The sequence below is a fragment of the Watersipora subatra genome, chromosome 11 (assembly GCF_963576615.1).
Source record: "Watersipora subatra chromosome 11, tzWatSuba1.1, whole genome shotgun sequence".
Lineage (NCBI taxonomy): Eukaryota > Metazoa > Bryozoa > Gymnolaemata > Cheilostomatida > Watersiporidae > Watersipora > Watersipora subatra.
In genome coordinates this window covers 41332902-41345072 of record NC_088718.1, presented here as the reverse complement: position 1 = coordinate 41345072, position 12171 = coordinate 41332902, and the positions used below count along the sequence as shown (strand labels likewise).

The 12171-nt window shown below is 35.3% G+C and overlaps 2 protein-coding genes across 2 annotated transcripts in view; both read right to left on the bottom strand.

Annotated features, from left to right (window-relative positions):
* Positions 1-2888, bottom strand: part of LOC137408175 (cysteine sulfinic acid decarboxylase-like) — a 27708-nt gene extending 24820 nt beyond the window's left edge. The window contains exons 1-2 of the mRNA XM_068094575.1: positions 2601-2888; positions 205-335 (exon numbers count right to left, since the gene is read on the bottom strand). Of these exons, the coding sequence (XP_067950676.1) occupies positions 205-335; positions 2601-2842 (373 nt within the window). The 5' untranslated portion in view covers positions 2843-2888. The remainder of the gene's footprint in view (positions 1-204; positions 336-2600) is intronic.
* A 2965-nt stretch (positions 2889-5853) lies between these two features.
* The window catches only part of LOC137408074 (uncharacterized), a 53201-nt gene continuing 46883 nt past the window's right edge, over positions 5854-12171 (bottom strand). The window contains exon 18 of the mRNA XM_068094465.1: positions 5854-5899. Within this exon, the coding sequence (XP_067950566.1) occupies positions 5854-5899 (46 nt within the window). The remainder of the gene's footprint in view (positions 5900-12171) is intronic.

Below are 12171 nucleotides of genomic sequence, written 5' to 3'. Positions count from 1 at the left end.
TTGCAAGCATGATGGATTTGATAGTTTTGCAAACCGCAAAACTCGTATAGCTTGCGGATTTATGCCATTTCCATGATGCCGATAACTTTCGGATTGGCTCAAATTTGCGCATCATGCCCGTCATGGAACCATAAAGATTACATGTATGGATTGGAGAACAGGAAGCATGGCAATACGCAGTGTCTTTGGATTGCATTGACCTACCTGTTTTCATCGAGTACTTGATTGCACGTCTCGCCAGTTCCTCTAGTTGTTCGTTGTTAATAGGCTCATCTTTTAATTCAAAATCGAGCTTCGTTTTGAGTTCATCTGGTTGGAGGAATTCAATGACTGGACTAGAAATAGCAAATAAAAAGGCTGTAGGTAGGGTATATATGGATGGAATTCTAATCCTTCTGCCTGCTAGTACTGGGGAGAAATCACCAGACATGTCACAAGTAAGAAATTTAAAGCTCATTGACAGAGCATATGCAAGAAAGCTTTAAAAGATTTATCGCATTGCAGTTTTTGATTATCAGCCTACTTCGTGATTTTAAAACTGGGCTTTGCTTTAGCTAAAATCATTGATGATATTTGAGGTACCTCGTTCAATAAACAAAAATTAGTTACTATATTCCTAAACATAATAATACTAGTTTATATTGAGAATAATAACCTAATAACATGATAATTTACAGCAATTAAAATAGCCAACTCATTGCCACTATAAATGACTATTATTTCTACTACAAGATCGGCCTAACATTAGAAGATTGATGTTTCAAGGATTTGAACTTCAACTCTTTTTCTCGCTAGATACCGGCATATGGCAATTTATGTCAAAAATTTTCAGGGCCCTAAAAAGTAACATTACATTATATAAGTGCATATTTTGAATGAATACGGAGCCCAAATAATAAAATTCACTAGTCAAAGTGGCCTATGTAAAAACTATTAAATTGTATTCCAGAAAGTTCCCCAATAAAATAATTGTACTATAACTAGAAAGATTTAGTAACGGTGCATCTTAGGTCGGTACAACGCACATACAACTCGTGCGCAACGGATATACAAGACATTTGCAATACGTTAACATTGCGAATACAACGCCGACACAAGTAATTAACAACGCATGCGCCACAACGTGACACTGTTAGCACATTAATATTATTAATAATATTAATGTGTAATAATAATAATAGTAGTAATAATATTATATTATTATTCAATATTCTATTTATATTTATGGTCTTTTAATAAAACAGGTCTAAAACATTACACAAAGTATTCTATTTATTTTCTGTTGACCATTGTATGTGCATTGTAATAATAGTGTATGATTGTATCCACATACAATTGTATGTTGTATGTAGATGTATCCACATACAACGCGTTGTATCCACAATGTTTGTGCGTTGCAAGTGCCTTATATGTTCGTTGCGCATGCGTTGTATGCGCGTTGTACCGACCTAAGATGCACCGTTACTAAAGATTTTGCATGGTAAGTTTCACATAACTTGATAGGTTAATAATTTAAAATTCTTCACCTAGCAACAGAAACTTTTAAAGCACATATATATTTTTTGTTGAAAACTACTAGCAAAAAAGAACAACTTTAAAAATGTGATTTTGACTGATTTTCAGGCCAAACAGTTATTTCTCTTCAGCTTGACAGAAAGGAGCACCAAGCTATTAAATTATTTGAAAGTTTTTTTTATAAATCTTAAACTGCTTTCAACAATGTTAAAGTAGCATTTTTAATCTAAGTTTGCTGCTTTAATTGATGTCTTCTCTTTAAATTTTATGAAATCAAATTTGTGTGAAATGGCACTGGTCAGGCGACCATTCAGCAGATGTTCAATAGAAACAAAAGACGAGATAAAAAACTTTTCAAGTTTTTGTTTTGTTTTAAGTGACAGATTTATGTTCCGCATTTCTCCGCAATACCTAGGACCTAACGATTATATTTATATTATTAGTGCTTGAGGAACATGGGCCCTTCGAGTATGTTGCACAATATTGAGTGAGGAATATAGGCCCAAGCAAGTATATTGTACAATATCCAGTGAGAAATATAGGTCCTCATGATTATACTTGTAATATTATTAGGTGAGGAACATACACCCTACTGAGTGCATTGCAAAATATCAAGTGAGGAACATAGGCCCTCATGGTTATATTTATGTTATTATTTGGTGAGAGAGATATGCCTCTATGACTTTATTTATAGTCAGAACCTGACATAGGTTTTTGACTATATTTATTTTATTTATTAATTATATGATATTTATATTATCACATAATCCAAAAATTAGGCTTTTGTTTTTTCTAATTATAATATCATCACTTGGAGAACTTACATGTATTCCTACATACCATATTTCTAATATATTTGCATGAGAAACATCGGCAGAGCTAATGTGCCTTGACGAATCATCAGCCACTTTTACGTCCACAATGTCTAGACAGCAATAAAATGTACTGATTGAGCTGTAGCGAATTGTGGAACACAGGCCTTGCAGAACATAGGGCTTGCGGAACATAGGGCCTTCCCCAATTTTAAATTTGAGGGAAAACCTGCGACTAAATTAAAAGTTACAAATGGAATACTTGTCACATACCTCTGTCTATCTGAGTAAGAATTATAGATTTGTCTCAGAAGTTTTGGCAGAATATCCGCTAAGAAGTCATCGCCTTCCATTCTCCGTGAGCGGTGCCCTACTGTGTCCAGCTGTGCCATTGCTCTTGTCTTAACTGAAACTCTTAGAATAGAGGCAGTCGATACTGGCCGAGCGTTTCTGTAGAATAGACACAACCCGATTGCCTTCAATGACAGCGGCAATGTTGATTGAAAGCATTGCATCGTGTGCTAACTCGATTGATTGATCTTGTTTGTATAAATAGTCCTAGTAAATTAGCTTTCCTACTAACTAGGCTCGCATCACTGGACTTCAATGACAAACAGGCAATGTGCAACTCAAATTGAAGATAGCATTATTTAGAGGAGCCTAAGGTCACCCGCTAGCTGGGTTTAATGTAATCATTTCGTCGCTTGCAAGTGTTTTGTTAATAACGTTAAACAGCCCTCAAATTTAACCTTTTGTTTAAAGAAATATGACACTTTTGCTTCAAGCTGCTAAAGGGAATTATTCTCAAAACACTGCCCATGTTGTTAGACTGCTAACTGATCATTGCTAAAGTGATGTCTCTGTAAATATATTGTCTCCACAGTCGGAATTGCAGGCTTTTTGGAAATGCTTCATCAAAAATCTCAGAGTTTAAATACATTGCAATAATCATCCATTATTTTTTTTGTACTTTGAATATCTCAACGCAAGCAAATGTACATTGTTATTAATTTTTATCAAAAATACCAAAGTTGGGCCTGTTATTCAAAGTGATAACCAAATGTTGTATAACGCTATATGTTTTATAATGTTATATGTCATATAATGTTATACTAAATCTTATATATAAAACAAATGAGATTAAAAACAGATTCAAATAGATTAAAGCCCAATTTGGTGTTATTTCACGTATTTCATTATTTATGAAAGATTTTCGCATTGTTTGAAAAAGTGCTCAATAGTAAAACTAGAGCTGACTAAAATAAATTTGAGTAAAAGTTACCAAAATGGTGAAAGCAGTTTACTACTAAATAGTTTCATGCATAGTAGGCGCACTCTTTCTGAAAAATGTATCTACTATGCAGAAAACTATTTAGTTTTAAAACACTTTACCCATTTTGGTAACCTTTACTCAAATTTGATTTTATTTCATTATTTAGATGAGATAAAACATAATTCCTTCTCACTAACAGTTTTTCTAGTAGATTGGTTTATGAGATCCTTCTCATCCATGCTATTCAGTAGGCTCAAATCATCTCAAGTTGATGGTAGATTAACACGGAGTGCTCTAGCTCCAGCTGAGAAGTTTGCATTGTGATGAGAACATGACTTAACGTAATGATTATCAATGGTTTATAACCTTTTGAATTAAAGTTAGTCTATTCCCTGGCAATTCTATGTAGTGTGTGATCTTGCATGTATACACGTTTTTTAAGTAGTGTTTGCAAAGCATTCCCAATTTTTGTGATTGTCCACTAGGTACTCTATCATATGTTAGCTGACATTGTTTTAAAATTACATTTATTTATAACACAATATAATCATGATATTTTGTTTTTTAGCAACTATTTTGATGCTAGAACAATAAAAAGACAGTTTTGGATCCAAAAAATGCTCACAATGCAAACCTTGATTTTTGAACTGAAACATAAGGTGGTCAGTTTTTCATCAAAACGCTGACTTAGGAAGTCTGATGTCAACACTACCGATGATAAAATGTATGAAAGCGAGGCAAAAGCACTTCTGTTGGCTGCAATTCTTAAAAGATTTCCGCATGTAATCACCACGCTACATTGTTATGGTTATTCGACATGGCGGATATCATAACTCAAGGTTGAAAAAAAAAACAAAGCAATCCAAAAGATTTTTTGTAATATGTTCTTTAACAGATTTATTGTGTTTTTTCAGAATAAATGAATTGAGACATTCCTACTGTTGTGATTCTCCTTATAACAAATAAAATTATTTCAGCATGTCATTTGTGGTGATAAGTTGTGAAAATATCAGTTAGGGTGCTTTCAGACTTACTAGGAGGAACTGAATTGGTTGTGAACGTGCTGAGCAACACATTCAAAAACGTATCAAAGAAAGTTAAAACTGTTTCTGGTACAACATTTTTTTGCTAAAATTGCTCTATTGAGTTGGTTCGAGTATTTACCATGTCCGCCTCTTATCACTTACAACAAGATCTAGAAAATAATTCAACTTTATTGCTACATGCCAGATTATATGAATTCTTGTCACATTTCCAACTTCCCTATAGCTGTGTTTTCGACAGTCTGTCACGAATACGTGTTTAGGGTGGGCAAAAGGAATTCAAAAGTTACGCAAATTTAAGCAACATCATGGTCTGATTAACTGGTTTGGTTATGCAGTTGGTAAACAAGGTGGCCAGAAGTTGATTGGATTACACTAAACAGCATCCCTGAATACAGCTCCCTCTCGAAATGCAAACAGTCAACACTCAGCGATTGCAAAGAAGAGATCCTGCAGTTATAAATAAAAATTCAGTGCATTGCTGAGCAACATGCACAGCTGTGTCAAAGAAAATTAAGTTGTTATGATTATAAGATTTAAATGTTGTGAATTTGTGTTGCATAACTGCAACAAAAGCAAAATTCACAGCTCATATTAAGTGAGAAGCGAGATGAAAGGCTGGTTCACTGAATCGTCATATGACGACATTTTCATTTTGGTGCTCATCGTCAATCATGTGAGCTGTAGGTTAATGGTTTCAATGGTGCAACGTGGATGTTGAGAAAGTTTGAAGCTGTCAAACTTTGCCGATATTTCGCCGAGCATTGACGACTGCCTGTACAATATGAACCATTCTGGTGATAGTAATTCGGGGTCACTGATAGCGTGCTTTATTTATTTTTGTTTATGATAGTCGCAGCGGAACTAGTATTTGACTCAAGCGGTAAAACAAAGAGGCTGCTTCACGAAAATTTTAAAAAAGATTATAACAGTACGTCACGTAGTATTTGCTGATACAACGCGGATGGGTTTGTGATAGTGTGAACATTGTTATCATCGACAATCACCAAAGTATTGTGGCATCAACGCCGGGATATGGCGATATAGTGTAAACCAGCCGAATGGTGGTAGTGAATGGTAAACGAAAAATGGCATAGCATAGAAATGATAATATTACATGAATATTGCTTGAAAGCATTTTGACATTTTCAGGTATAATCCTATGTCTTAAAATAAGTGATATTATAGTGAAAGTCTAACTCAAGTATTCTTAGCACTTATAGTTTGTGTTAGCATTGATATTTGGTGTTTTGCTACTCGGGTAAGGTTAAACAAAAATAAAACAAACTATCTACCATTGTAGTTAGCTAAAAGGAACACAAATTTTTCGCAGCTTTAAGTTGAGTTTTTGCTGCTAATTGCTCTCAGAAAAGAAACAGAAAAGTACTGTGTTGTCATTGGCTTCAAAATATAAGCGCAAAAAATTATATTTTAAGAAAGTTTAGCTTTCAGCAGCTGAGACAGGCACTCTTTAATCAAGAGCTGCAATGACCTAGTGACCTAGTGGTCTGACCTGCAAACAGCAGGTTGAGGTTTAACTCTCAAAAGGGTCACCAAAGAACAGGAATGGCATCCAGCCTCAAAGTTCTTTCTGCAAGTTGCCTCGTCTCCCGTCATTGAGTTTGTCTTGCTACTGTACTCAACATGTCAAGACTACAGAGCCATTGTTTGTGCAACAAATAAGAACTGCTTCCACTTGCAGTAAGGCAAGAGGACATTATACTCGATCTGTGAAAGATTTCTCACCCTCAAGGCTCACACACACTAGGCGATATGGTGCACGATATCGCGCGGCATTGTGCCAATATAAATATTTATTATATTAAAAATAAAAAATGTCAATGGAGTAAACTATATATTAAAATCGTAAAATAGGCTCGTACTGTTAAAAATACAAGAATCCTTTTTTCTTTTTGTTTTCTTGTAGTGTGAACTTCGTGGAAGTGAGATGGGCCTGATAAAAAAAGCAAAAGGTTTTTCCGCTGGGGTCTAGAAAGTGCCATATTGACTTAAATTTATCAACAACTCCGAAAAACTGAGGATGCGGAATTTTATTGACAGTTTAGGAGCGTGCTCGCATTATTGTATGCTGGTGAAACATTTAAGTATGTTTAGGCACACGCCAGTGATACCTCCACGCTCCTCCTGACTCACGCGATAAAATCGCTTAGTGTGTTTGCACCTTAACAGACGTTAGTTGTTAGATTAGCTGACACAGAGACGAGTCATTAAAAACATTTGCCAGAGTTAGCGCCTTGGAAAGCAGTGTGAGAACTTTAAAATCAATTATAAAAATTCAGTTTACATAAAAGTATATACTTAAGGTGATGCTTAGATGTTTCAGGGCAACCGGTTTACAGATGAGCTCAAGCGAGTTCATATTTCTCATAGACCAACTAAAGATAGTGTAGCTGATTGATGCAGTCTATTAAATAGTTTTGTATAGAAATATATTCAAAAGCAGCATTGTGTTGTGGTATGTCCTAAAGACTAGAACACTAGCTTAGTTAAATTTTGTAATTATTTAAAAAAAATAATGTTTAAAAAATCTGAATATACAGTGGTGCGCAAAATAAACTGGACCCTCTTTGTTCATTGAATAAATTCCTCAAACTTGTTTAAAATTTGTTGTTCTGGTGTCTGTTACTAGTAAACAAACAAATTGTGTACTACTAAATTTAAAATCTTGTCAATATTCAGAATATACCATCAAATAATCTACAGGATGCACCCAAATCAGATTTGATGCAGTTTTGCGAAGCAATATAATAAAAATGATTACATATCACCAGGTTTCATGAGATGATTTTTTATTTCTAATATTTATTAATATAAATTATTGGTTTTCAAGATCTAACCTTGTTCAAACTAAATGACATAAAATAAGCATATAACGATATATGTAGTGTAATCATATCGTAACAGTTGACCACCAAACCTAGCTTCCAAGTAGTTGGATTACAAGAGTACACCACCGTCCAGGTTGTTAGGTTGTACAGGTTGTTAGCTTTACCTGTTCAGAAAATGAAATGTTAAAAGTTTGGCCTACATTATCATTCATCAAAAAACATAATTTACACCCGTTTAATTTACATGTATAAAATCAGGACAAAATGAGGATTAATTTAATATATAATTTATGGTTATTGACTAAATTTATAATGAGCAACAATGTTGTAAATGAGAATTTAAGTTTTCCATCAAAAGGAGTACAGTTCATTTTGCACACATTGCTCTTCCGATCTTCAGGTGTGTTGAATTAGTAAAACACACAAAGAATGTGTCATCTAAAGTGAAATAAAGTTGGTTTTTTGTATCACTTTTGGCAGTTTGTCTCACTGTAGAAAAATATTTGACCAAAACTCAGGCCTGTATTCACTGGTTGCAAGTTGGGGCGGCTCAGCCGACTACCCGCCCCAAGGAATACGGGCTTGCCAAAACTCTCTGTCCTTTGCCAAAAGTTGTATACATTCAGTAGAGTGTAGTAGACATCTAGTGAAGTAGATATTATATCATAGATGCGTTCAAATAGTAATGTATCAATGAAAATATCACTCAGACCTCAGAGTGAGTTTTATAGATAAAGTCTTATAACTCCTACATTTCTAACTTTTTTAAAGCAATTTTTTGCATTAACAGAGGAAGTATGAAAACTTGCCGATGTCATCAAAATGCAATGTTTTGTACATATATTCCTCACAAAGATAGCAATACATTTTCAAAAGTTTTTCAATTTAGCTCCAGCGATTCACAACAGCTTGAAGAGCTCTTCAACTTAGTGTAAATATAAACACACCATATGGCCTCTCTCAGCATACACAATAGATAGTAATTCTCATTTCTGTATAACAGCATTTCCGATTGTGTAATAGCCCAAAGTTTAATTCTGCCATCGATATCAGCTCTGACGCATGTGTGAAAATTACCTAAAAACATCTGTTCAATAGTTAGGTCACCTTTCAACGCAGGGGTGTATACAATTTCAACCCCTCAAGTACATCAAAATAGACAGATGCATGAAGAGTGTACTACATCTTTTAGTAACTGCACAACGACATCATATTTACTCTGTACATTTTATGATGTCATAGCATGTTAAGATAAGTTAAGATACACAAATAAGTTATCAGAATAAATTAAAAAAGACAGATACTGTCCAAATCAACAATATGTTTACATATAATAAAAAGTTTGTATTTTATGAGCTTTGGTTGAAAGTCCAGTTTGATACACTCCTGAAAAATGTTTGTGAATCCACAGAGATAATGTCTACAATATAATAGGGTGCTTTCTCGTCTACTAACTAATTCTGCATTGGATCAATATCTGCCAAAATGAAGTTACCTTGCATTGCTATTGCTATCAGCATTGTATTTGGTAAGTTAAATAAGTTGGGCTGTTGCTTGTATTCTGATGTTTTATTGAAACAACTGAGATATATTTACTCTATAGAGCTATTTGCTCTCTATAGTTTTTATAGTAAACTTATAAATTATTTAACCAGCTAGATGACCTTGATCTGCATTTAGCAAAGAAGAGATAAATAATGTATCCGCTATAGAAGTTTACAGAGCTTCGGGTCTTTCAAGAGAAGAGATATGACATTTTGTTAAAAAGCTCAAACAAGAATTGCACATCCGCTAGGTGTCTTCACTTGTTATGCATGCAAGCTTCTCATACAAATAAAGATCAACTTAAACAAAATTGTTGTATATTTTTATTTTATTTTTATTATATATCATTTTCGATTGATTTTGATGTTTGAGATGATCATATTGCTTGGATGCTTTTAGACTGAAATCGATAAAACTTGATTGCAATTAAAACGTTCAGATGAAACATACACGTGAAATGACGTCACTAGTTGTTATCGCTGCTATAGTTGATATCAGCTATTGCATTCGAGTTGCAGCATTACAGGTCTTTATTCCATTGTTCTCTTCGCAATTATAGGCATCATAATTGCACTTTTGATTGATCTGAGAGAATCAATTGTGATCTAGTTTTATTAATCTTAAAGCATCCTGGTAATCAGATCACCTCAAACATGAAAACAATCACAAATGATAGAAAAATAGCAATAATTTCAAATAAAACCTACCAAATATTTAGTTAAGTTTATCAATAACCAAAGACTTGTGGTAGACAACTTCTAGCTTTTTTATTGTAGCAAGCATCAGCAAAGGAGATGTGCTGTTGGGAGTTGATAAATGTACTTGGGGACCAGCACATTGGTGCGCTAGTGAGGAGAATGCCAAAGGTTGTGGCACAACCAGTTTCTGCATAGAAAAGGTTTGGGGAAAAGATGACATCAAGCGCGGTTTAGTCGGTGCAGACAAATGTACTTGGGGACCAGCACATTGGTGTGCTAGCGAGGAGAATGCCAAAGGATGCGGCACAACCAGTTTCTGCATAGAGAAGGTTTGGGGAAAAGATGACATCAAGCGTGGTTTGCTTGGTTCAGATAAATGTACTTGGGGACCAGCACATTGGTGTGCTAGCGAGGAGAACGCCAAAGGATGTGGCGCAACCAGTTTCTGCACGGAAAAGGTTTGGGGAAAAGACGACATCAAGCGTGGTTTGCTAGGTTCAGATAAATGTACTTGGGGACCAGCACATTGGTGCGCTAGTGAGGAGAACGCCAAAGGATGTGGCGCAACCAGTTTCTGCACGGAAAAGGTTTGGGGAAAAGATGACACCAAGCGTGGTTTGCTAGGTTCAGATAAATGTACTTGGGGACCAGCACATTGGTGCGCTAGCGAGGAGAACGCCAAAGGATGTGGCGCAACCAGTTTCTGCATAGAAAAGGTTTGGGGAAAAGATGACATCAAGCGTGGTTTGCTAGGTTCAGATAAATGTACTTGGGGACCAGCACATTGGTGTGCTAGCGAGGAGAATGCCAAAGGATGTGGCGCAACCAGTTTCTGCACGGAAAAGGTTTGGAGAAAAGATGACATCAAGCGTGGTTTGTTAGGTTCAGATAAATGTACTTGGGGACCAGCACATTGGTGCGCTAGCGAGGAGAACGCCAAAGGATGTGGCGCAACCAGTTTCTGCATAGAAAAGGTTTGGGGAAAAGATGACATCAAGCGTGGTTTGCTAGGTTCAGATAAATGTACTTGGGGACCAGCACATTGGTGTGCTAGCGAGGAGAATGCCAAAGGATGTGGCGCAACCAGTTTCTGCACGGAAAAGGTTTGGAGAAAAGATGACATCAAGCGTGGTTTGCTAGGTTCAGATAAATGTACTTGGGGACCAGCACATTGGTGCGCTAGCGAGGAGAACGCCAAAGGATGTGGCGCAACCAGTTTCTGCACGGAAAAGGTTTGGGGAAAAGATGACACCAAGCGTGGTTTGCTAGGTTCAGATAAATGTACTTGGGGACCAGCACATTGGTGCGCTAGCGAGGAGAACGCCAAAGGATGTGGCGCAACCAGTTTCTGCACAGAAAAGGTTTGGGAAAAGGTAGACACTCTCCATAAGTTGAATTTATCATAGACATAATCATCATATGACATTTTTGTAAAAAGGAACGGGTTATAACTTTATTTATTGAATATAACTATTAAAATAAAGAGATTTATATATCTGTTCTATAATTTTCCTTTAAGTTTTAATATAAATGTAGCCTGAGTCACACTGATAGCGCCATCGCTTTATTTTGTGACCGATCCAGCTAGCATTTTTGTGTCAGCCCAATCAGCAATGTTGCAAGTTATCTGTAATGATTTATGCAAATTTGATCAATAAACGGATCTCATAGGAGAGTTGCCTTTCCTCACTACCTATATCAAGCCACAAGCTCATACAGAGATACCATAGCAATATGTTGTGACAGCGAGTATAGATGAGTTAGTTGTATCCACTAGGCAATCATACATAATTAGATTTATAGCCTGAGAGTAAACAGGTTAAGCTTTGGTTTCATTTATGTCTTCAGTATGTGAAAGCTGAGCCTTACATATCATCATATGGTTTAAAATCAATAGCTTAGCTTGTTTTTGCCAGTAAACTGAGAAAAGTAGAGAGCTCAGAGGTATTACACAGCAATTTGAACAAATTGCATGCCAGCCATCAAAATTTGGACAATTGATAATGGCAAGATTGATGAATTGCATATCATTTAATATTATACGATATAATATTGGTAAATCTGCAAATAATGCGATTCTTTTTATTATTCTGATTTGGCCAGTTGGAAACCTAATTTGATAGTTAATTTGAACCTAGTGAGAGCTCAAACATTAAGATGAAGGGAACAACAATAAAATACCAAACAAAAACACTCATAGACCCAAAATCAGGTGTTGGCATCATTAAAAGTTTACAAATAACTTTACATTTATAAATCTCATAGAGATTTTTTTTATTTGTGTTTAAGATGACATTAATAAACAGCCAGCAAAATCTTTACATGATAAACTCTAGTTTAACTTGCTATAAACAGCAACAGAGAATTCCCTCTAAAGCCAGTAAAATCTTTACATGATAAACTCTAGTTTAACTTGCTATAAACAGCAACAGAGAA